The sequence below is a fragment of the Microtus oregoni genome, unplaced genomic scaffold, assembly GCF_018167655.1.
Source record: "Microtus oregoni isolate MIOR12 unplaced genomic scaffold, Mior012 000013F_ref0000133, whole genome shotgun sequence".
Classification (NCBI taxonomy): domain Eukaryota; kingdom Metazoa; phylum Chordata; class Mammalia; order Rodentia; family Cricetidae; genus Microtus; species Microtus oregoni.
In genome coordinates, this window is record NW_024543072.1 from 42,027,157 (window position 1) to 42,053,847 (window position 26,691).

The 26,691-nt window shown below is 44.6% G+C and overlaps 1 protein-coding gene and 1 pseudogene across 2 annotated transcripts in view; one reads left to right on the forward strand and one right to left on the reverse strand.

Annotated features, from left to right (window-relative positions):
• Positions 1-390: 390 nt before the first annotated feature.
• Positions 391-1,349, reverse strand: LOC121454990 (annotated as a pseudogene).
• Positions 1,350-11,482: 10,133 nt separating this feature from the next.
• Positions 11,483-26,691, forward strand: part of Fam20b (FAM20B glycosaminoglycan xylosylkinase) — a 38,092-nt gene continuing 22,883 nt past the window's right edge. The window contains exons 1-2 of one of the 2 annotated variants that reach the window (XM_041662354.1): positions 11,483-11,670; positions 23,393-23,889. In XM_041662354.1, coding sequence (XP_041518288.1) covers positions 23,513-23,889 — 377 coding nt within the window. In that variant the 5' untranslated portion in view covers positions 11,483-11,670; positions 23,393-23,512. Of the gene's footprint in view, positions 11,671-11,788; positions 12,414-23,392; positions 23,890-26,691 lie in introns of those variants that run through there. The other variant, XM_041662355.1, reaches the window with a different exon arrangement.

Here is a 26,691-nt window from a genome sequence, read left to right on the forward strand (position 1 = left end):
CGCATGTGAAGTAGATACTAGGGAGCAGATTCTCACTTAGCATGAATATATTGATATAATCAGTACCTTCCTAGGGCTGGTAAATGGATCTGCTGGAGAATAATGTTGTTACCCAACTTCCAGCTGACTCCACTAAACCGGACTAGGAAGCTTCATAACTGACAAGGTCATAAAGTTGGTTTGATCAATTGTATCTTTTTTTTAATGGGTGCAGTGAACTTTATTAATGCTGTTCTAGAGAGTGGGGCTCCCTAAGTCCCTCCTGTTATCTTGGGTTCTGGGATGGAACCTGTGAGGGAGATGCCCAGTGTCGGAGGCTGAGTTGAGACAGGGATTACTCAGCAGCTGAGGGCTCTCCTGTCCTTGCTGGGGCGGGTGGCCCAGGGCTTTTTACTCCTTGGAGGCCTTGGAGGCTGTGAGGTTATCCACCCTATTACTGTAGCCATATTCGCTGCTGTACCAGGAAATGAGCTTTACAACGTCATTGAGATCAACACCAGCCCTGGCATCAAAGGTGGAAGAGCGGGCATCACTGTTAAAGTCACGGGAGTCGACCTGGTCCTCGGTGTAGCCCAGGATGCCCTTTAGTGGGCCCTCAGATGCCTGCTTCACCACCTTCTTGATGTCATATCCACAATGGACACATTGGGGGTAGGAGCATGGAAGGCCATACCAAGGAGCTTCCCATCCAGCTCTAGGGTGACCTTGCCCACATCCTTGGCAGTACCAGCAGATGCAGGGATGATGTTCTGGGCAGCCCCATGCCATCTCGCCACAGCTTCCCAGAGGGGCAATCCACAGTCTTCTGGGTAGCAGTGACAGCATGGACTATGGGCATGAGTTCTTCCACAATGCCAAAATTGTCGTGAATGACTTGGCCCCGGGGGGGGGGGGGGGCTAAGCAGTAGGAGGTACAGGAAGTGTTGCTGACAATCTTATGGGAATTGTCATACTTCTCATGATCCACACCCATCACAAACATGGGGGCATCAGCAGAAGAGGCAGAAATAATGACCCTTTTGGTCCCATTCTTCAGGTGGGCTCCTGTCTTCTTCACAGTGGTAAAGAGACAAGTAGACCCCACGACATACTCAACACCAGCATCACCCCATTTGATGTGGGCAGGATCTTGCTCCTGGGAGATGGTGATCGTTGCCCCATTGATGACAAGGTTCCCATCCTCAGTCTTGACTGTGCCATTGAACTTGGGTAGAGTCATACTGGTACATGTAGTTGTGGTCAATGAAACAGTTATTGATGGCAACAATGTCCACTTTGCCAGACATGAAGGCAGTCTTGGTAACCAGGTGCTCAATATGGCCAAATCCGTTCACTCTGGCCTTCACCATTGTCTCAGGAACAAGGCTGCCACTGCAGAAGAAGATGTGGCTATCTCTGGAACAGGGAGGAGCAGAAAGCAACCAACCGCATTCTTATTCAGAGGACGAGTAAAAGGTCTCTAGACCCAACTGGCAAGTGTTCATTTCACTTTTACAAACAAAATTTATTGAGTTTCTAAGGATACTGGCAATTCTAGCACTGATATAAGTATATGATTGTGAGTAGAAAACTAGGGGACAGAAATCAGGTATTGGCAGTTTTTCCATTTTCATTTGTGTGTGAATTTTTATGTAAATGCAAGATATAAACCATTAATGCAAGCAAAATGTTCCAGTGAGCACATTTCAACAGTTCAACTTTATAACACCCACAAAAAAAGCTGCTAAATTTTCTGGAAAAGAGAATACTCTAATGGGGAAGATACCAACAGGATACATAAGAAGCATGATCTGAACATATTGTATCTATAAGACACATGTTTAGATTCAGAGACATAAATAGTTAAAAGTCAAAGAATGGCAAAAAAAAAAAGATGCAAACAGCAGTCAGAAGAGAGCTTGACTGGCCGTGCTAGTTCCAGACTTCACAGCAAAAATTACTGCAAGGGACAGTGGTGGGGAATATTTTTTTTTTAATTTATTTATTACGTATACATATTCTGTCTGCGTGTATGCCTGCAGGCCAGAAGAGGGCACCAGACCTCATTACAGATGGTTGTGAGCCACCATGTGGTTGCTGGGAATTGAACTCAGGACCTTTGGAAGAACAGGCAATGCTCTTAACCACTGAGCCATCTCTCCAGCCCAGTGGTGGGGAATATTATTTTCAAGTGTGTGACTTTTGTTTATGCTGCACTTGTTTAACTCTGTGAAGCTGTGGTACTGTGTTTATCTAAAACACCTGATGGTCTAATAAAGAGCTGAACAGCCAATAGCAAGGCAGGAGCAAGGATAGGTGGGGCTGGCAGGCAGAGAGTATAAATAGGAGAACGGACGAGAAAGAGGAGCCAGAGATCAAGGAGAGGAGGACATCAGGGGCCAGCCACCTAGCCACACACAGCAAGCCACAGAGAAGAAGTAAAGAAAGGTACACGGAAATAGAGAGAGATGAAAGCCCAGAGGCAAAGGTAATCGGGATAATTTAAGCCAAGGAAAGCAGGCCAGAAACCAGCCGAGCTGAGGCCGCGAGTTTATAGCTAAGAAAGAGTAAACCTCCATGTGAGATTTATTTGGGAGCCAGGTGGCGGTCCTCAAAACGTCAAAAGAATAAAACATCACACAAAAGGACAAAGAAAACAATTTTATAGGGATATAATGTCAACCTATCAAGAAAATTTGGTGATACACACCTTTAATCCCAGCACTCAGGAGGCAGGTGGATCTCCATGAGGCCAGCCTGGTCTACAGAGCTAGTTCCAGTACAGCCAGGGCTACACAGAGAAACTGTCTCAAACAACAAACAAACAAAAAAAACATGAAAGAAAGAAAGAAAAAGGAAAAAAAGATGTGGAATTTATAAATATGTATGCTTTCCAAGTTGAAAGTCAAATTAGACAATGAAACAGTAGTAGTTGAAGACTTCAAAGCCCCCTTAAATACTGGAGAGAGAGACAGAAGGACCAACAAGGAAACAGAGTCAGCAGCAACTCTGCCAGTGGACCTTGAGTGCTGTTGCATCCAGCAACAGCATTAGGCTTTTTCTCAAGTACATTAGGAATGTTTCCAAGGACAGTTCATGTGTTAGACCATAAACCAGGGTTCATTGGATTTAGAAGAAGTCAGGCTCAGGCATGTTTTTTGCCCGCAGTGACACATAACTTGAGATCAATAACAAGGAGGGAAACTGGAATTCCTACTCATGGAAGCAAAACAGCACACTCCTAAATACCCAGTGGATGGAGAAAACGTCTCCTGCAAAATTAGGAGTTGCTTTGTGATGAAGTAAGAAATTTCTAGCTGCAAATGCCTATATTTAGGAAAGAATGAGCCAGATCAATATAAAGGAGAGGGATTCGTGGGTTGCTAGGGGAATCGAGAGGCAGGGTACTCAGCTTTTCAGCAAAGATGACATTTTAAAGGATGAGTAAAGACTGGAGGAAAGTGGAAAGGGAATTCCTAGCGGAATCAAGAACCTTACAAAAAGCACAGAGACAAGAACTGTCACAGAGTGTGCAGTGATGTGTGGAGTTCATTTCTTCCCAGAGTGTAGACTCTGGAAAGGCAAAGAAAGTCACAGGAGCAAGTGGGGCCTTGAGGCTTCTTCTGCTGAGACTTTGGCCTTTGGGTCACTGAAGGATTGTAAGCCATGTGTGATGTGGGTAAGGTTTCCTTCTAGGAGAAGCTTTCTAGATGCAGTTTTCTATGAGGATATCTGGAGTGCATGGGAATGAGCTGGAGACAGGGAGACCAGAGGGGATCAGTCAGCTTAGGCTGATAGGACGTCACCGAGAGGGGCTTTAAACAGATTCCATCTATTTCTCACTTTCCTGAGGTTGAGAAATACAAAACCAAGGTGCTGACAGACATCAAGTGCCTGCTGTGGGCCTGTTTCCTTGCTTCCAGATGGCAGAGAGCAGAGATGGGATCTCTCTCTCCCTCCCCCTCCCCCTCCCTCTCCCTCTCATGTCTCTTCTCTTAAGGACTCCAACCCTATTCTGAAAGCTGTACATTCAGAACCTAATTGTTTCCCATAATACTATGGCGTTAAGATTTTAGCTGGAACATATGAACTGGAGTGGGGGAAGCAAATTCACCCTGTGCTATTAAATTTGTAGTAGTCAGAGTTTTCTTGGAAGACAGAATGAATAGAACCAATCTCCCCCCAACCCCTGCTGTGCTGTGCATGTACGTGTGTGTGTGTGTGTGTGTGTGTGTGTGTGTGTGTGTTCTATTGCTGTGAAGAGACACCATGACCAAGGTAACTCTTACAAAGGAATTTAGGTGGGGGCTTATAGTTTCAGAGGTTTTGTCCATTCTCATCACGGCAGGAACACAGCAGGAGGCAAGCAAACATGGTGCTGGAGAAATAGCTGAGAGCTTTACATCCTGATCTGCCAGCAGCAGGTAGAGAAAGAGACACTCAGCCTGCCATGAGCTTTTGAAACCTCAGAGCCCACACCCATCAACACACCTCCAAGAAGACCGCACCTCTGAGCTTCCCAGAGAGCTCCACTAACTGGGGACCAAGCATTCAAAACCTGTGGGAGCTATTCTCATTCAAACCACCGCAATATGCATATATAAAATCTTTAGTAAGAGGCTTATTTTTTTATATTTATTTATTTATTATGTATACAATATTCTGTCTGTGTGTATGCCTGAAGACCAGAAGAGGGCACCAGACCCCATTACAGATGGTTGTGAGCCACCATGTGGTTGCTGGGAATTGAACTCAGGACCTTTGGAAGAGCAGGCAGTGCTCTTAACCTCTGAGCCATCTCTCCAGCCCCATAGTAAGAGGCTTATTATAAGGTACTGGCTCATGCAATTGTGTAAACTGAGGACAACCACAGTTTGTAAGCTGGAGATCCAGGTAAGACAGTGATGCAGTTTGGATGCCCATGAGCTGTGCTGCTGATGGTACATTCTAGGCCAGATCTGAAGATCAGTGTCTCAGCTCAGAAGCCAGGCAGAGGGCAAATTTGACCTTCTCCATTTCTCTTCTGTTCAGACACTCTGGAGCAAGGAGATCAAGGTAGATGAAGCTCACCCACATTCTGGAGAGTTACCCACTCTACTTGGGCCCTTCATTCACCTTCACTCAAATGCTGTATATTCTGGAAATAGTTCCAAAGATAGATCCAGAAACAGTGCTTAACCAGATGTCCGGGCATTCTGCGGCTCATCGAGTTGGCACAAACTGAACTACTGGCAGAATTCGGGGTGAGCTTAGCAGTGGTGGGGCTGGGAAGGAGTATGAAGAAGTTTAGGCACTATCTTAAAAAAATCTCTCTCTCTTTCTCAGTGTGTGTGTGTGTGTGTGTGTGTGTGTGTGTGTGTGTGTGTGTCTGAGAGAGAGCGTGAGCGTGTAGAGGGCATTCATGCACCACAGTATGCATCTGGAGGCTAGAGAACAAGTTGCTAGACGTTCTCTCCTTCTACTAAGTGGGTCATCAGGTCATCAGGTCATCAGGTCATCAGGCCTAGCAGAAAATGCCTTTACTTGTAGAGCCACCTCCCTGGCCCTGTAAACAGAGATTGTGCTTTTGTTTCTTGGCCACCCAGACCTGAATAATCACACAGAAACTATATTAACTACCACACTGTTTAGCCAATGGCTCAGGCGTATTCATACCTAGCTCTTCATCTTAATGTAACCCATTTCTATTAATCTACGTATTGCCATGAGGCTGTGGCTTGCCGGTAATGTTCTGGCATCTTTCTCCGTAGGCGGCTACATGGCATCTCCTTGACTCTGCCTTTCTCTATCTCTGTTCAGATCTCCCGCCTGGTTTTACTCTGCTAAGCCATTGGCCAAAACAGCTTTACTCATCAACCAATAAATGCAACACATATACAGAAGGACATCCCACATCACTTAGGTCTGCTCTTAAGCTGTGCCCGGCCCCTTTAGTTGTGCATTGTCATGAAAGAAGTACAACTTAGTATTACTGCTGTCAGATTTGCTAATACCAATGAAAGTCATTGCCCACACCCCTCATTGGTCCTTTCTACTTCTTGTCTCAGGGACCCTCCTGCACACCTCACCACCGCCTTTTTCCTACAGGATCCCTGAAGGGTACACCAGGTATATCAATGAGGCGATGCTCCTTTACCTCTAAGCTTATTGTCCCATTGTGCCAAGCACTTTGTCTTCCTTCCTGGGCCAATTCCTTGTTCCACAAATATCTGTCCTCTAGGAGATGGTCACACACTAGAGGGGAAAGGCCCCGATTTCCACTCGCATGTGTGTTGTATTTGGCCTGCTCAGTATTTGAATATCTACAGTCATGTACCACACGGTGACGTTTCAATGTCAACCCGCATCTGCAGGTGGTGTTCCGTACATTATAATGAAGCTAAAAAATTCCTATTACCATCTTTGAGAAAAATGTATGTTCTGATATTTGCATAGTGATGGAATTGCCTGATGATAAATTTAATGGATTATATCTGATAAAGCAGTTCATGTATACATGTGCATGTATGTGTGTGTGTGTACATGTGTGTGTGTGTGTGTCTAAACTTGAAGAAGAGGCCAGTTCCTCTGGTCTTCCCATTTCCTGACGCTTCTGGTCATCTTATCCGGGTCTACTTTGCTCTCTTCCCTTTGTGCTCGACAGCTCCAGGTGTTTGAAAGGTCAGGTCTCACTGGAAGCCACCGTGGGGACCTGGTCCACCGAGAGGAGGCAGCTGAACCTCACAGGGTGCTGGCTTCCTGCCCATCTTCTTCATCCTTGCTCCTTGCAGGATGTATTTCTCTAGAGAGAAATGAATGACTTCTTGTAGAAGATCTTCCAAAAAGCAACTCACTTATACTCACTTATCCCCCAAACAGAGATCAATCACCCATAATTAACTTGTACTATATATAAAATCACCAGCTCAACTTCTCTTTGTCCTCTAACGATGCTAATCTTGCTCAATTCAGCCTGGAAATGTGATCCTGGCTTAGTCACTAGGAAAACAATGATTGTCGGCTTTGGTTACAAGGTAGAATAAACTTAGAATTTGAAAAAAATCCTTCTAGGAGCTGACCCATGATAACAAATTCCTATCTTTGAGTATGGGGGCAGGTGTAAAGATATTTCAACTGTCTATGTAGCCTGCTGGGTAATTGCAGCTCTAGAATGTTCCAGAGGGTCCAAAAGAGAGGCTCAAAGAGCATTTGCTGGACCATATTACTGCTAATGGTATGTGCTTCCTGGTTTTGAAGAAGTATGAAGAACCCAGAATGTCCATGTAACTGCAATTACTTCATGCAGTAAACTGACTTCATAAAAACCAAAGCATTTAGATGGGGCATTGTGGTGTACACTTTTAGCCCCAGCAGGCAGAGTCTGGTAGTTCTCTGTGAGTTTGAGGCCAGCTTTGTTTACAGAGTGAGTTCCAGGACACCTGGGGCTACAGAATGAAATGTTTCAAAACAACAAGCTTCTCTGCTTCCTCTACATGGACATTATACTCAGGGCATGTGGTGCTATCTCAGCCAATTACAAAGTCGCCGCCATCACCTTGAGAACTGGGGATGAGGATTTGTAGAATTATCTCTGCTCAGGCCACAGAAGAGTCACATGCGGCACTAGAGAGAGCCACAGCAAACTGGAATGGGTGCAGAGATGAGGAGTGCACACCACAACATAGTATGCAGCTTGGTCATTGAACTGCTGTTGCCACACAGGGCAGTTAAGGGAATCACGGCTGTGACAGCTACGTCCTCTGTGTTCTATTTCACTCTCTTATTATTGGTTTTCCTTTTTTTTTCCTTTTGCTTCAATGTGCATATTTTTAAAAATAGAACTAAATAGATTTTACAGCGAGAGAAAATGGTTCATACTATCTTGGGAGTGATGATATATGTAAAAATCCAGGTCTAATTATGTTGACTCAACTCTATAAACACACAAAAAGGCAGGGAATCATGTGCTTTAAACTTACATCTCAATAACGCAGCTCTTTAAAAAGTATTACAAGGGTAGAAAAAATAGCTGGAGGATTTCTACCCCATTCAGAGCACGGGGCCTGCATGCCTTTGTGTGTGTGGGTGGCACAGGATGCTGCCCTGGGACATGAATGACTTGCTCAGATGGTATCGGTAGAGGTGCCCTGTGAAGGTTAGGTGGGCAGTCTACTGTCATTGGAATGAAGAGGGCTGAGAGCAGCTCTGCAGAAGGGGTAGCAAAATGGAAGAAAGGCACCTGTTCTATTGGGAAGGAAAGACATAAGCTGCTGTTCAGGGAGAGCCTCTTGCAGAGAACAAGACTTCCAGAGGCCGTTGAGATGGAACACTTGTTCCTGGCAGGGAATGGCAGGGTGTGTGTGTGTGTGTGTGTGTTTGCACGCGCTTTGTCGCCGCTCTCTAACCTTCCTTGCCACTCTCTCCCCAGGCTCCTACCCAGACGGAGTTTTCTGAGGGCTCTCCTCAACTAGCTTGATGTAGAATTCGCTTATGGGTTTCAGGGGGATCCATCATGGTAGGTATATTAAGTAGGTTCAGAAAAGCAGGGTGTGTTGCCTTTACGTGTGCAGGCGCTAGGAGAATTCCTGGCATTTGCTAGAGGCCTGAGACTTCATGAATTGACCCAGGCTTGAAGTTCTGAAGCAGTTTTTAGAAAATGGTTAAAATTATACAGGGAGCAAGGGCTAGGCACCCAACCCTATGGGATCTGTGGTCCTCAAGCTTCTCCTGCAAGGGGCATGTCCACGCATCCATGTACAATGCTGACGCTATGGAGGACACAGGAATCAACACAACACTGTCTTTGGCATGGAAAGGCTTTGTACCCATGAGAATAGCATCAGAAAAATCCCCCAAAGCCTTAATCAACTAGGCTATCAGAGAGGTCCAACCAAAGCACTGGGCTCCCAAGAGGTTCAGGAAAGGAAACACAGCTGGACAGTCCATGGAAGGCCAAATGTCACGGAGAGACAGCTGTTTAGCACTCCTGAGGCTGGGCGGGGGAGGAGTCTCACTGGCAGGGAGAACAGGGCTAGCGAGGCCTGTGGGGAGGAGTCTAAGGGATGCTCTGGAGAGGTACCAAGCAGGAAGGTGCCTGGTGAACTGTGCAGGCCACAGCCAAGCCTCTGGTAGTGTTCCACACTTGGGCCAGTAACTACTACTCCTCTACAGAGGGTGGTCTGCTACTCCCGTGGGAGAGGGACAACCTATTTCCTGCTCTGGTTTCAACTCAACGAGCAGCAATATGTACACATGGAGAAGGCGCTCTATGACATATATCTTTAAAAACCTTGCAGTCTGGGGGCCAAGAGGAGATTAGGTAGAGACTCTAAACCACAGTACACAGCATGCCCGGGGAAAGGATACAACCCGTCAAGTGCTCTGCAGGAGCTCCATCAAGCCTGAAGGCTTCACAGAGACAGGCCATGGGCCCTCTTCATCTCTGCATGGGCGAAGTTTAGTCTGATGCCCGGCATGCATGTTCAGTAGTCGAATGGATGCATGCACACATCATGAATGAATGAACACATCTCCCCCGTGTTACCTGCCCAGGATATCAGTGACAACTTCCCACAGCACTGTGCAGCTTTGGCTTCCTATTGTTATTCCCCGCTCCTACCTCTGTTGTGCTCACTTCAATCCTTCCTCCCTGACAACTCCAGCCCACACTCCTCCCAGACTCTGATTCAGTCTGTGCTGCATAATTCAGATGTCCTGTCTTCCTCGCAGCTGCTTCCTGGGCATGTAGCTGATCATATGCCCCACAACACTGAGAATGTATTGCCTGTGGGTGCTGTTAGCGGCCTGTGGATGTCGCAGAGTGTCAGGCACAGGGTTGGTGCTGTGTACGCAGTCGCAGAGAGTCTGGTGCGGGGAAAGCCGAGAGCCAGACCAGTTGCTCTGGGAGAAAGCCTTAGACACAGAGATTCTGAACCCTCTGAGGAAGAAGAGCGTTTTTACTGCAGTATGGGGGATGGATGTGAAATTAAGCACCTGACTGGATTGTCTCCATGGGCCAAGAACCCTCCTTCAGAGAGGCATCACCTCCAGGAAGCTAGGCGTCAGGATGAGACAGTCTTCCCCCAAGTAGTGACAGGGTCAGAGTCCATCCTCAGTGTCATTAGAATGACAGAGAAGAAGGGACACTTTTGGGGGCAATGTGTGAGAGAAACTGTTGCCTTCCTCTTTTGCTTCAAGATCTGCTGGCCTGGGAAGAAGAGCTGACTGCAAGTAGACCCATACCCCCGTTGGGAAATAAGGCAGATTCTCACTATATCAAGTCAGTTTCCCCAAGACTTGTGCATCCCACGGTCAGATAACCACCCCAAACCTTTGCGACCCTATCCAGTAAAAGGCTGACAGGGTGCCTCCTGCGCCAGCCTGGGTACTCCTTGCAGGGATTAATGCTTCCAGCAGTGATTAGGGCCGCTTTCCCTCACCAGGTTGTCTGGGGTTGGGTGTCAAGTCCAACAGTTTTTCTGGCTCTCCTGATTGAAAGTGCTCAACACACACACACGAATAACAACTAGCCTCACACGGTAATGTATTTGCTCCACACATTTCCCACTCAAGCCTCGCAGGGGTCTTGCGAAGCAGGTATGGTGATTAACTGCCATTTTCCACAGAACCTCTTGCTCAGAGATATTAAACGGCATACCCGATAGCATACTGGAGGGGAGAAAAAAAATAAAAAGACAGATCCATTTCTTTCCTTCTTGAAAGAAATGCCTGCTTAGTCCCCATCCTCCCCCATACAAATCGTATCCCATGAAGAACACACACGATAGTATTTCAGAGTCAGGCAGACTATGTGTAAGTTGAGTATATGGTGACTAAATGTATGCATTATATAGTGGATGCTGTGTATGGACTCAGTGGAAAGGACACACGTTAAGTGAAGGGGTAGGAGCATCTCATTCACTCACCCGGAGTCTAGTGGGTGGGTGCGGGGCTCTGGAAACGAGACGCGTCTGATTTGCCCTCTTATGGCTTACAGTCCACCGTAAAGGACAAACCTAAAACAACTGCTATTACAATACAATAACCAGGATTTTGTGAAGTGCTACTGAAAAGGTATAGCGGGGAGCTCTACTCTAGTCCGAAGTTGGAGCGACTCCCAGGGTGGGAAGTCTGGCCTCTTTGGGCCAGGGAAGGACACTTTTAGGCAGAATCTCCAAGGAGACGTCAAGACAGAGCGCGAAATAAAGAAGAAAATTATTTCTTCCGAATAGAACTTCACCTAGATGACTGCAGGAAAGAAAAAGTGGAGGTAAGAGAAAAGCCAGAAGCTAGTTTATGAAAACGGGCTTGGTAATACCCGCAGACGGTGCCTACGGAGTTGAACGCCGAGGGAGTAAAGGGGTTAAAGAGGGCGGTCCGGATTGGCCCGGTAGCCCCGCCCACCAGCAATGAAGGCGGGACTACGCCGAGGGCGCACTGGGATTGGCTGTGGGGAAGGGCGTTCCACTAGGACCGTACCAACAGCCAAGCGGCGCGGAGGCGGGGGTGGGTGTGGAGCGGCCGGCTCCGCGGTGAGCGGCGCCCGGGGAATGGCCGGGCCGGCGGTGGGCGGGAGCCGCAGCGGCGGTGGCGGAGGCTGGGGGCGGTGAGCGCGGCGTGGGGCTGCCCCTCCCCGGAGGCGGCGGGGGCGGCCGGGGCCCGCGCCGCACCGCACCGCGCGGGCGGCTATGGAGCGAGCCTGAGGCCCGTCAGGTGAGCGGCGGGAGAGGGCGCGCGACCCCCGCCCGGGAGCGGCCGGAGGGAGGGCGGGAAAGCGCGGGCGGCGGGGGGCGGGGCAGCTCCCCCTGGGGCCGGATGCGGGGCTCCCGGCTTCCCCGCGAGGCTGCGGGCGGCTCGGCCGGTGAAGCCGGCCCTGCCGAGGCGCCGACGGTCGGGAGTCCTTGCGGTGACCGGTGCTCGCTGCCGAGCGCTGTCCCCAGAGGCTCCCGGCCCTGGCGTCGCCCTCCTACCACGCAGAGCTGGTGTCGGCGGCCCTGGGAGGAGCGCGCTCTCGCTGGGTCCCTACCGGGCCCTTATGGTTGCCGAGGAGCGCGCTCTTGCTGAGCCCCTCTCGGGCTCGCACGGTGACCGCCGGGGAGCGCGAGTGACCTGCAGGCCCCTGGGCCGGAGAGGGCAGCCGTGCCCTGGGGTCGCGCGCTCGCAGCGCCGTGGGCACAACTTGAGATGAGACTGTAGTCCAGAGTGGGCTGCGCTGGCGGCGGTTTCATTTCCGGGTGTGACGGCCCGGCGTTTAAGAGCGGACTCAGACGTAGCCTTACTGTTGGACGTGAACGTTGTCAAGCTGTGTCCTTGGTTGTGGAGTCTGATAAGACATTATTTTTAATCAGGCGCCCGTTCTCTGTCTCGCTTTTGATAAAAAGGAGAAAAGGGGGAGCAAGGCGAGGATGGTCCTCATACAATTACTTCGTTTAAAGACTCTATCTCCAGTAGGATGGGTAAGGAGTTACAATTTGGGAAAAATGTTTAACATTGTCACTTGGGTCTAGAGCCAGGTGTCAGGGTCATTTACTCAGCCAGTTTCCCCCTGGAGGTTTGGTGGCTCACGCTGGAAGGAAAAAAAAGAATGTGATCTTTTCATTGAGGTGTAGACTTTGATAGAATCAGTAATCCGGTAGAGTCAGATTGTCATTTATTAACCATGCTTATATTTCTGGGGTTGTAAATTCATGCGTGGATTTCACTGGGCTGGTGATTCCAGTGTGCTTCTCATTCCTTGGATTTATGCAAGACCTTTGAGCTAAACTGAGAGCACTCCGCCTGTCATTTACCGTCCTGAGAAACAGATTCAGGAATTAAAGATGCCAAATTATTGGTGTAGGCTCTGAATTTAAAATTACTGTATTAACTTAATAACTTTTTTCTCGAGACAAGGGTTTCTCTTTAGCTTTGGAGCCTGTCCTTGAACTAGCTCTTGTAGACCAGGCTGGCCTCCCTCTGCCTCCCGGAATTAAAGGCATGTGCCACCACCACCCGGCTTAATAACTTTCTTAAAGTTTGTGAAGGTGTTGGGCTTTGTGTCCCAGAACCAGCAGTTACCCATCAACAAGATGCCCTTTCCACATTTGAAATGCTTACCTAGGTGAACAATGTGGGGCTGGCTTGGTGCGTCCCTTTAATCCCAGCCTTCGGGAGACAGAGGCAGGCGAATCATTCTGAATTCGAGGCCAGCCTGAGCTACAGAGTGAGTTCCAGGACAGCCAGAACTGCTGCACAGAGAAACCATGTCTTAAAAAAAAAGAAAAAAAATTCTGGGATTAATAACTTTCCTTTGTGACAGTGGGGTTGATTTGTTTCCTTAGAGATAGTGAGAAATAGGCACACTTTGTTTAAATATATGCATATATATATATATATATATATATATATATATACACACACACAAAAGTATACTTTGGAAAAAGCAAGTCACTGGCTTTTATTTTTCATAATCTTATGTCATGATTATTTGCTTTTAGTTACGTCTCTTGATTTCCATTTCAACTTTTTCATAGAGCTTTAAAGCATCTGTTGTTTTAAAAAAATCTTTTCTGAATTTTCAATCCCTAAATGAAATTTTCTGTTTGCTTTTAGGACATGGATTAGCTCCCTATGACTACCATTTCATTGCTATTAGTGTAAAGTCAGAAAGTTCAGCCTTCAAATTGATAACCATTTACATTTTAACACTTGGTGAGTGCTAGGGTCACATAGTAGAGACTGTACTCAGTTACAGTGGAAAGATACACTGATGGAAGGTCCGTCTGTGATTGACTTTGTAGATTGGGGTAGGGAGCACAGTTACCCTCAGACCCTGCAGTTGTAATGATAGGGTGTATAGTAGGTGTACATCAATTATTTGTTGGTTGAATTGATAAATGGGAATTAATGTGAGGAAAGCATAGATACTCTGGTGCTAAAACTGGATTTTTAGCCCCCCTTCAATAAAAAAATAAGTCACTGCTGTGTGTTTCAGATTTCTGTTGGAAATGTGCTATTAAAATGGGTGTCTGCAAAGGTAACTGTGTTGGTGCTGTACTGAGAGTCAGTCCTGTGTTTATATGGCGTTCTAGCCATCTGCAGCCTGTCGATGCTCTGGTCATGAGGAGCTGCACACACTCTCCTGCCGCCTTCACTGGCTGAACAGTTCAGTGGATGGATGGATGGTTAGCCAGTGTTTTATCTTAATAGAACTTGGAATTCTTGGTGTAACCATACCAGCAGCATAGGTGCTGACCGTCCTCATGGCCCTTATATTGGAGATGGAAAAGGAAGGGTCTTTCTCTCTTAAGAACTCTCCAGGATTTGCACATCTCTCCCTCTTTTCCTTCTTGGGGTCTGTGTGACTAATGAGCTCAATAACGTGGGCCTGAGGTGTGGAACAGAAGTCCCTACTTTGCTACTGAAATTCCTTTCTGACTAACTTATACTGTCAACATGACAGCGAGAGCTGCCTAGAAGAGAGTATAATGCAGAGATCCTCTGCTGCGTGGGTTTGGTTACAGAAATTAATAAACTACTCTCTAAATAATAAAAAAGGCCTTCTGATGCAATTTTTGTTCTTGCCAAAAACAGAAGAAATGCCATTTTTAGACCTAGAGAGTCTTGGGGATGCAGAGCTGAGGGTCAGATGTGGTACAGAACGAGCCAGTGTGCTTTGGTATGTTTGAGGTTAGTATCTTGTGGGAAGGTACTGGCCACGGTCGAGAAGACTGTTATAAAAGGAGGCCAAGGGACATGAAATTATGGCTGCATAAGAAGGAAAGAGCCAAGTGCAGAATAGTGAAGTCTATTAGTCCGTGTTCTCAGGTGTTGACTCTCTCTGTGTGCGTACCTTTGCCTCATTTATCTAGTGTTGGGTAATAATGTATTAAATGCTAATTCTTACTTTAGGTATACTTCTGTGAGAAAAGTCTTACAATACGTTATATCCTTTGTTTCTTTTTAAGCAGTGTGGTCTAATCCTTCTTGCCTCAAGTTGAGGATTATTAGCATCCATTACTGACAGTAATTGAACAAGGATTTGAGATGATTGTGAAATGTACGCTGCTGATGCTGTTTACCCTTGCGTTTACTTCCTGGATCTGCCTTGAAAAGTCTGCCTGTCCTTTCACGGGTAGGAAGCTGTATAGCTTCTGGCCTTCTGTGCAGCAGTACCTAGGTCCTCTGCTTCCTGAGATCACGTTTAAGATAGTTAAGTAATAAACTTATTAAGTTCTGTAGACTCTTTGAGCAATAGTGGCTGAACTTTGTAACCACTGTGTGCTTGCCCAAAGACCTTAATTTATCTCTTGTTCTTTTCCCCTGACTTGCATTTTATGTTGTGTGTTCTTCCTGGAGACAAAATAGGAGTGGGGAGAAGATTTGGTGGATAAAGTTCTTGCCGTGCGAACACGAGAACTCGAGTTTAGATCCTCAGCTGAGGATCTGAATAAAAACTGAGAGCTCATGGCAGCTTTTTATCCCAGCACTCTTGAGGCTGAGACAGGATCCCCTGGGTAAATTGACTAATTAGACTAGCTCAGTCAGTGAGCTCTAGGTTCAGTGACGAACTCTGCCTCAGTAAATAAAGTGTAGAAGGATTGAGGATGGCACCCAGTGTAAACCTCTGGCCTTCACATGTGTAAACACACATATACATATGAATACCACTCACACATGCACAAAAAGAAAGTAACATGGAAGTCCTAATGTTGGATCTTTTTTTTTCTTCTTTTTTCTTTTTAAAACCATTGCACAGGGGCTGGTGGTGTACACCTTAAATCCCAGCACTCTGGGAAGCAGAGGCAGGCAGATCTCTGAGTTCAAGGCCAGCCTGGTCTACAGAGTGAGTTCCAAGATAGCCAGAGCTGTTATACAGAGAAACCCTGTCTCCCCTGTCTCATAAAAGCAAACAAAAGAAAAGAAAACCATTGTTGGTAATACTTGAAGATCTGATTTCAGCCTTGTCTTTTATATCATTCATATATCACTCCTGGGGAATATCTTCTTGGACTTTGTCCATTCTTTCTGCTAAAATCTCTACATTGTTTTTATTCCCAGTTCCAACCAGCATCAGGAACCGGGTTAGCAATAACAGTAGTCTAGAACGGCCTAACACAGCCGTAAACGGTGGTTATGTACTGATGATTGAGTAGGGAAACACCTAGAGCATAGGAAGCCTCATTATGCCTTGTACCTTTAAAGCACTTTCCACTGAGTATCTGGGTCACAGCACACTGCCTGTCTCTTCTGTACACTAGATCAAGGCTTGATAAAGATACAATTATCTGTCTCTCTCTCTCTCTGTCTGTCTGTTTTCCTCCTTTCTTTCTTTTTTTTTTAAAGGAAGAAAATTTTCCTGATTTAAGGTTTAAATGGGATGGGTTGCAAGTTTTTCTTAATTTATTTTTTAAGAGAGTGTGGGGTTTTGTTGTTGTTGTTGCACCTTTCATTTTAGAGTCACACCTGGGCCAGGTTCCTCAATGCTTCCTGAAAGCCTGCTTGGTCATTTTTAATTGATGTCCTTCACAAGGAACTGTTAAAAGACTTTATATGGAAGAGTCTTATTTTTCAGATATTATATGGATGTTTAAATGGAAATGAAAATATTAAGGAAGATCTAACAGTCCAATTTGGACTGAGAATTAGATATTTTTAATATCTATGCTCTAAGTTGCTCTCAACACTTAAGTTTTAAGATCTTTAAGCTTTAAATAGTTTTAAGGATAAAGTCATTATTAAGCATAGAGCAAGTTTTCTGAATGAAAGACTAGTGAAAGGCATGCTGTATTTCTGATTTTTGTGTGAAATAGAATTTAGGTCATGCTTCTCGCCTGTTTTAGTTACATTGATCATGGTGGAATTATATTTGTTCTAAGGGGCAAAGGATGTAAACTCACAACAGCTAATACAATGTGACTCTGCTGTAAAGTCAACGCCAGTTAAAAAAAAAATCAAAGGATCGGGCTGGAGAGATGGCTCAGTGGTTAAGAGCACTAACTGCTCTTCCAGAGGACCCAGGTTCAATTCCCAGCACCCACATGACAGCTAACAACTGTCTGTAACTCCAGTTCCAGAGGATTTGACACTGTCACACCAGTGTACATAAAACAAAGCTAAATAAAATATATAAAAAAAAAATCAAAGGGTTAGTACATCAGGGTGAAAGTGTCTTGTGCCCTCTGTATTAAAGGGTTTGGAGTTTTGCTGTTGTATACACTTTGACTGAAATACAAAGGTCAGGCATTACAGGCTGAGTATGTGTAGTATGAGTGATAGCAACCTTGCACTGCATGATTATAAGTAAGGCTGTACAGTATGTAAGTAGATTTTAGTAAGTGCTTCATATTAGGGTTGATATGCAATGCCTCTCCCAAAATTGTGTATTGGAGCTTGGCCCCAGTGCACTGTTCAGAGATGAGGCTCTTGGGAATTCACTGGATTATAAGAGTGCTAATTCTTCAAAGTCTACTGATGAGTGACTGTTAGCTGGAAGTAGAGCAGTGGGGGTGCCTTTAAAGAGTGTGTCTCATCACTAGACCTTTGCTCCTTTTTTCTGCTTTCTGGCCATATGGTAAGAGTCTTTGCTCTGCCATGTGCTTCCTGTCATGTTCTGCTTCATCTTAGGCACAAAAGCAGTGGACCTGGCTGCAGATAGACCAAAACCTCTAAACCCATAGGACCAAATAAATGCTTCCTCTTTTAAGCTAATTAGTTCAAGTATTTTATTACAGCAGTGAAAATTGACTAACACAGTCAAGACTCTAGATGGAAGTTTTTGTCCCACCAGGTCCCACAGCCATTTAGTCCCAAAGAAACGCACAGAGGCTTATATTAATTATAAACTGTTTGACTTATTAGCACAGGCTTATTACTAATTAGCTCTTATGACTTAAATTAACCCAATAATTTTTATCAATGTTTAGCTACATGGCTTGGTACTTTTTCTTAGTGAGGCATTCTCATCTTGCTTTCTCTGCTTCTAGCTGATGACTGACTCTCTGCCTTTTCCTTCCCAGATTTCTCCTGGTCTGGTTGCCCCACTTATACTTCCTGCCTGACTACTGACCAATCTATGTTTTATTAAACCAATATGAGTGACAAATCTTTACAGTGTACAAGAGCATTGTTCCATAGCACTTGTGTTACTTCTAAGGGACTGTTTCCTCCTAAACATCTACAATACATGTCAGAAAAGAAATAAGCACATAATTTTACAATAACTGTTGCCCCATAGAAAGTATTGGTAATCATTTACAAGAGTACCTGGTCTAACCATTTATCAATCTGCTCTTTATTTATGCTTAATGATTAATTTATTGTTACCACCCCACTCCCAAATTGTTTTTAGCCATATACCTTGTTTTCATATCCCCAGCTCTACCTCCAGAATATTTAAGATCACCAAAAGAGTTGATGAAAGACATAACACAGAAAGTTCTACAACTGCTTCAAAGTACATAGTTGCTTAAGACAGTAATCTGTTTTTTCTTATAATTACGTAGGTCATATGTTCTCAGCTGATTGGCTACTGCCCACCTGGTATGGTCTGGGGTCTCATGTATGGATCTGTGCATCTCAGAATTCACCTGGGACTGAAATGCCTTTTATCGCTTTACTTACCTTTCTGGCGTTTCCCCTGGCGTGACCAGACTAGCTGGGTGCGTACAAAGCCTCTATCTATATAGGTCACTCATGTGGCAGTCTAATCAAACATAGTAGTTAGATCCAAAAAGTGAATGTGGAAATTGCCAGGTGTCTTAATGCCTAGGCTCAAAAGTGGGACGCATCTACTTGTATAGCCTTTTGGTCAAAGCAAGCTGCAAAACCAGCTCAAATCAGGAGCAGAAAAAACAGACCCCACCCTTTGGTGGGAGGAACTATTGATGATTATCTGTGGAAATAGTCAACAAGAAAATCTTAATTCAATTCAGATCTGGGCTGTCTGGATAGATAGCCTCTACGGTCCCCAGAAACCATGAGGAGGTCCTTTGACTTCCATACGTGTCTTGGGCGTGTTCGCCCATACATTCAAAATAAATAGGCAAACGTAAAAATTTTACATTGAGATCCTATTTTTTTCTTACAATTACCAAATCTTCAGTTTTGATGAAACCAATGCTTTACAAAGAGATTGGTTCGTGATGGGGATGTTATAGTTTGTAGTCAGGATGGGGACAAGAAAAGAGCATGCGTAAATGTGGTCACATACTAGCTATTTAATAAAGTCTCCCTGTGTCACATGTCCTAGTCCTCTGCACAAAATGTAACTGAATATTATGTGTTCTGTGGCCCTTCACAGTCACAAGGCTTTCGTTTGGTAAAATTCTCGCAAAGAAACTTCTGTTCATTTTCACTGAAATTTTCATTTCTCATCACTGTGAATAAAAGTTGGGATTAGTGTGAAGTTGTCGAATTGGGCCCATTTAAAGGGGCTCAGCTGTTGACGAGGCTTGGAGCCTCTCTAGAGCTGTGGCTTAGAGGACCCCCCAGTAAATATTGGGCTAGGTGTTGTCACATTCCTGAGTGTATGGTTTAGACCCTCATAGGCGTTTCTCTGTATACCTTCATTGCATCATCACTGGATTCTCGAACGGAGGACTGTGTACTAAGATATCACATTTCCTTCCCTCTGAATCTGTGAAGCTCTTGTAGAAGCACTTTGCATTCTAAGGTTTGTCCTTCCAAAGATGTGTCACACACACAGAGTGGTGGTATATGTGGTGAAGAGTCAAAGTGTGGCAAGCCCCACATGGGCTGCTGGGAGTGAAATAGGGTTCCTAGGAAAACTGCTTATAGAGATCTGCTTCCCAGAACTCTGCACTCTGGGTTCATGCCAGCTTTTAGTGTGGAGACTTGGCAAGTGTTCCACTTACACTGCCTCTTTTATATTTAACACTTTCTGAGTTATGCTATTACCCTGAGTCTACTTGTTCTTTGAAGTAGGCTCTGTTCCATATAACAAACATGAAAACAAATGACCATAGTATAACTGGACAGTGTTGCACTGTGAGCGTTTTACAGCAGGAGGTGAGGACCTGAAATAGAGCAGGTGTACAGTGCTACTCTGGGAACACTAGGGAGGTTTTCATGGGTAGTTTGGAAAATACCCAGTAACCCTGCTTTTATTATCTGAAATAGGTGATCTTAAAAATTCAGCTTGCAATAAACTGCTTGCCTCAAATCAAAAAGGATACTAATAATCATCATTTAAAAAGCCTGAAAGCTGGGTTGTGTGCATCCTTTCTCGAGTGTAAAGGAGCTGGGGGGTCCTCCTAAGGAGCTATATTTCTGAGCAAGGCAATTTAAGGCAGAATGTAGTTATGCACTAGTGAGAAGGAGGGAGGTGTCAACATAGAGGATGGACAGGGACTAGAATGCCCTTGAGATGGGCTGTGAGGGGAGGATTAGGTTTTAAACAAGAGGTGAGGAGAAAGGGATTTTAAGAACATTGAGAAAGAATGGTGGGAACAAAAGGTAACTGTACATACAACAAGGGGAAACCAGCATCGCTAAGTTAGTTCACTGGTGGAAGCCAAGATAGACAGTGAGGACTGCCTCACTTAATACCACTTGGAGTAAGACTTTAATGCCCTATTAAGGAATTTGTAGAACTCAGGATGATCAAGGGACTAATAGGCTCTATTGAAGCCTACAGGTCCAGATAACTTTTTTCCAGGGTCCAGTAGGAGGTGCTGAGCACCACAGAGCTCTGGCAGCTGGGGTTATGGAAGTAGAAGTCTTTGGGAAAGAACAATGCTAAGTCTTTGACAGGTATGTGGGTACCGCCAGTAATTCCACCACTCACCACACTGAGATGGCTTGAGTTCAAGGCCAGCCTGGATTACATAGTGAGGCCCTATCTCAAACAGTTTCCTTTCAAAAGAAGAAAGAATAGTGATATACTGCATGCAGTCTTTTATTTTACCTGGAAGTGGCAACTCATCAATCACAAACATGAAAACTTACTTTTCCTTTTCCCACATCTGTTCCCACTGTAATTCTTCAAAGATGAAATTGATATTGTAACAATTGAAGAATTCAGTTCCCTCTATAAATTTCTGCTCTACCTGAGTAGATGAATTGTTTGCAGGCCTGAAATGATGAGTATGTTCTATGAGGCCTCTCAAAAGGTAATGATATTTCAAAACTTAGAAAAAGCTTACAAACTGGGTTTCAGATTCAAACCCTTTTATCTTAATTTTGGGACTTCTAAAACTTAAAGAGATATGAGTGGGGTATATAGCTCAATTTTAGAGCACTTGGTTAGCATTCATAAGGCCCTGGGTTTAATCCCCAGCAAGGCAAACAACCCCAAGCCTGATGTGATGGGGTGGTACGTGTCTACACTCCCTGCATGTGGGGTGGGGGTGGGGGACACAGAAAGATTGCTTCAGGATTAAGGCTAGTAAAGCAAAACAGGTTTGGAAGGGCTATTTTTTATAATATGAGGGAAGGTTATTCTGCATAAAATATGCACAACCATTAGATATGTATTATCAGAGTCTAGTTAGCCAGACTTTAGTGCCAAAGTGCATTTTATAGAAAGGCAAAAGCCGGGCGGTGGTGGCGCACGCCTTTAATCCCAGCACTCGGGAGGCAGAGGCAGGCGGATCTCTGTGAGTTCGAGGCCAGCCTGGTCTACAAGAGCTAGTTCCAGGACAGGAACCAAAAGCTACGGAGAAACCCTGTCTCGAAAAATAAAAATACAAATAGAAAGGCAAAGCCTGTGTAGCTGTCCCCTTTAGCCAGAACTGTCCACTGTTCATCTGTGACTAGGTGGGAGTGGAGGTGCTGAAGATGCTGTTTTCCTGTTTCCTTTATCACTGCACCCTGCAGTGTGTATTGTTGAACTAACGGATGAAACAACAGTATCATTAGAGCTAACACTGTAATCCACTCTTCTAATACTGCTGTTGTGCATAATTTCCAGGAACTGCTCTTACTGAGCTCCATGCCAAGTCTGGTACCATCACAATTACATTACAGCATAATGGAACCTATTACTTTGTGTGCTAACTTAAGAAACAACTAAATAAAAACAATTACATTTTTAGTTGTACTCACACAGCTTTTGTTCCAGCTTAACAGTGTTATGAGAAATGGTGATCAAACAGAACAGATGACTGGGGATAATTCAGATTTGAATTTAACTTTCACTTTCTGCTTCCTTCATGAAAGGAACAGGAAGGAATGGTTGAAAATGAACGTCACATCAGCTGGCTCAAGAAAGGCATTGCTCAGGATTTTACTCTTGGGTTGTTTCCAGTTGTTAAAGAAGCAGTCTTAAATTTAGATGGGAGTGTCTCAGCCCAGTTGTTTGCTCTGTTTTCTGTATTGGTCTTATTTCTTAGATTAATGGTTTGAGTTGTTGAATGAGTTGCAGAATGAAGCAATACCCTATTATCTTGTCACTTATTTTGTCCCCGTGCTGTACAGTACAGGCTGTAGGCATATAGCAGAGGAAGCTTGTGCACATTTGAAATGGCCTTGTGGGGCTGGGTACTGCAGCCCATGTCTATAACCACAGCACTCGGGAGCTATTAGCAGGAAAACCATGAGTTCAGCCTTGAACTACAGGAGACCTGGTCTCAAAAAGCGAACAAAGAAACAAAGCCCAGTGGAGTGGAAAGCAACCTCTCAGCATACAAATAAACTGAATTTTATGTTTTGACACCCTCTGTCGCTAGCCCACACTGGAAGCAGCACTCATTTAGGTCCATGGCATTAGTATCCTTGCTGTGTGCCTCACCATTGAAGACAGTGGTATTGCTCTGGTTCACGAGCGGTCTGATCTTATTCTTAAACAGACAGATGGTATAGGGGAATGTTTTTCTTTACTTAATCCATCCAGATCTGATTATCCACATTTTACCAGGAAAAATAATTAGTGGAGGTCTGATTAAGGAGAGTACATGTCTGAGTGTTGTGCTTAGTCACAGGAATAACAGCTATGGTTTGTCTGATTGCTGAGTATTTGTATTTAAAAAGGAGTTACACCTCTTTCCTGGACTCTTGTTGGTATTCTCAGGAGTACCCGCCGTCCAAGGTATCATGTGGATGGGAGCTGGGAAGATTATCAGACATGGCAAGGATTCACTTACAGATTTTGAACAGTAAAACTTGGAGTTAAGAACTATGCGCAGTTCAGTGTTTTTTTTTTATTTTGATAATTTTTGGAAATATATATATATATATATATATATATATAGTAGCCAAATGGCTCCTAGATGACCCCACTTCCTAATTAAAATGGAATTTTTTTTTTAGAATTTTCCATGTACCCAGGCAATATCTTTCTTAGGACTTTCCCACACTATTTTTAGTTAATGGGCCTTCTCAAGCTGAGTTTTAGCCATCTATCACTAAAAGGGTAAGTAACATATTAGGCTTGCAAAATTTGGAGGTTGAAGGACAGAATTTCTGATCATGTTGTGTTTTGTACTTTGTCCTGCAGGAATTGGGAGGCACTGGTGAAGAAATATGCAATCATGGAATCACCTTGCTAATCATCTCCACCTGTTCTCCTTGATAAGCCAGTGAAAAAGTGGGTTGAGGAGAAGGAAAAGAGGCCAACATGAAGCTAAAGCAGCGAGTTGTGCTGTTAGCAATACTCCTAGTCATCTTTATCTTCACCAAAGTTTTCCTGATAGACAACTTAGATACATCAGCAGCCAACAGAGAGGACCAGAGGGCTTTTCACCGAATGATGACTGGCTTGCGGGTGGAACTGGTGCCCAAATTGGATCACACCCTGCAGTCTCCTTGGGAGATTGCAGCCCAATGGGTGGTGCCCCGGGAAGTGTACCCCGAAGAGACGCCAGAGCTGGGAGCAATCATGCATGCCATGGCCACTAAGAAGATCATTAAAGCTGACGTAGGCTATAAAGGGACACAGCTGAAAGCTTTGCTGATTCTTGAAGGAGGACAGAAAGTTGTCTTTAAGCCTAAGCGGTGAGTCTTCATCCTAGGGGTATGGGCTGGCTGTTGATATGTTCACCTTGGGGTCTATATAAGAGTTTCTCCTTGCTAATCTTTTTAGTAAAATGACAGCTTGTACATAGAAGTTTTTGTCCTGCCTGGGCCTTTTCTCAGTAAGGCATTTTCATCTTGTTTCCTCGGCATCTGGCCTGTGGCTATGTCTCTCTGCCTTTCTTCTTCCCAGAATTCTCTTAGACTGGTCGCCCCACCTATACTTCCTGCCTAACTACTGTCCAATCAAACTAATAGAAGTGACAAATCTTTACAGTGTACAAGAGCATTATCCTGCAGCAGAAGCAGTGATTCTCTGAGTGGAAGAAATCTATGGGAACCCGTTTTGGTCCCTTTAAGTCTTTTTAAAGAGCCAGCTTGTGGTGGTTCCGTCCTATAATCTGCACTCAGGAGGGTAAGGCAGAAAGACTGTTAGAAAGAGGATAGCCTGGCTGTATATAGTAAGGTATAAACAAAAGACTGAAGTTTTGGACAGAATGAACTTTGATTTCTCTGAGGCATTGTTAGTTTGTTGGGTTGCTTGTTTTGAGACAGTCTCACTGTATAACTCAGGCTGACCTCAACTTGGTGATTCTCCTGCATCATGCAGGCCTGAGCTTCCATGCCTGACTGTTGATTTCTAAATCAACTGAAGGTATACTAAATACCTTCAGTGTAGTAAGTATTGGAGGTACACATTGAATTGAGTAGAAAACAAGCAATTTGTTGATTTCCCCTCACCCCACCCCAAAGTATAATTAAAAGCTGGATAGCCAAAGATCCGGAGCTACATGGTTAGAACGGACTCAGAATGGGGGACATCCTGTCAGTGCTGAAGCAGTGACTTTCATCTAGGGCTTTCATTGGGTTTTGTTTTTGTTTTTTGAGCAGTTTCAGGTTCATGGAACATTTTAAGAAAAATACAAACAAGTCCCATTAATTACCTTTCCCTCCAGTTTTTTTTTCTATTATTACTGTTGCTCGTTAATCCAATTGATGACCCAATAATAGTATGTTAATTAAAGTCCATTGTTTGGCTGAGCATAACAGCACACACCTTTAATCATTTGGGAGTCGGAGGCAGATAGATCTCAGAATTCGAAGCCAGCCTGTATACATAGTAGTTCCAGGACAGCCAGAGCTGCATAGTGAAACCCAGTTTTGAAAAAACAGAAACCAAAATAAAAAGAAAAACATCCATAGTTTATATTAAGGTTCACTCTTTAGGGGTATATTCTGTGGATTTAGGCAAATATCCATCACTGTAATATCTTGTGGTTCTCAGCCCTAAAAGTACTCTGAGCTCCACCCTTCCCTCTCTGCCCTTGAACCCCTGACATCCACGGATCCTGCTGTTCTCATAGTTTTCTGTGAATGAAACAGAGCTTGATGATTTGCATTCTCTTGCCAGAGTTAGTCAGCAGCACATAGTTTCAGAGTCTGACACTGAACGTTTTTTTCATCTCTCAGTCGAACTTTGTAGAGAATCTTACCTTTACATTTCTTGCTAGAGTAGAGGCAGTAATGTGTGGGGAAGACGTATAAAATGTAATTCCCTTATTACACATTTATCAACAGATTTAAAAAAAAAACAGCTGGCGTATGGAACCATTTAGAATCCCAGAAATGAAAGGAGTCAATAAAAATTGGCAAGTTAAAAATGGCAGTGAATCCAGGTGTGTTGGCACATGCCTTTAATCCTAACATTCAGGAGGCAGAGGCAGGAGAATCTGTGAATTTGAGGCCAGCCTGGTCTACAGAGTAATTTCCAGGACAGCCAAACTGTATAGAAAGACCCTGTCTCAAAAAACCAAACGAAATTCAGGCGAGCTGTTGTGACTGCAAACCTGTTATCCCTGCACTTTGGAGGTAGGCCTTGAGCTCTGATCTGGCGTGCACACCATTTGCCAGGCACTACACTAAATACTTTCAACGCCTGGGTCAGTTCAGTCTCTGTTTCCACAATAAGAAACTGACTTGACAAAGTTGCCTCATAGTAATTTAGTACATCAGAGTTTTTAATGGCTTGTATTCTACCAAATACAAGCTGTTTGTATTCAAACAGTTCCTTTGTTTGCTTGGTGATGTAAAGCACCTATCATGAAAACAAAAAATGATTAACTTACGGTTTTTTTCTTTTGGTGTGTGTATGTATATACACATGTGGACACATATGTGTCACGTGTGTTTGGAAGTCAGAGGACAACAGAGAAATCAGTTTTCTCCTTCTACCATGTGGGTCCCAGGAACAACTCGTGTCATCGGGCTTGGTGGCAGGTGCTTTGACCTGCTGAGCCATCTCATTTGTTCACTAATTCGGTTTTGAAGTGTAGTTCTTAATCTCATGGTTTGTAGCTTAAGGGTATTTAGGGGATGAAAAATTATATGGAAAGAAATTAATTATGACTACGCATGTTTAAGTGATCCACGTCCACTATTTGCTCACTAAAGAATAAAGGGTGATACGGGATTAAGTATGTCGAAAGATAGATATTCCTGACAGCTGTGGACCATAGGTTTTGCAGAGATGCCTGAGGTGTTCGAGGAAGGTATAAAGGCGGGCAGAACAGTCAGACTGATGAAGAGGAGAGGTGTCCAGAGCATAGTCCTCGTCAGTCTTGCTTCATCTCCTGTCTGTTACTGCTCTGTGCCACCGCCCTACACCCTCCTCTTCCAGATCCTGAATGGCATCCATTCTCCTTCCCCTCTTAGACAGGGTCTAGAACTTGTTATGTAGATCAGGGTGGCCTTAAACTCAGAGATCTGCCTGCTTTTGCCCCTGGT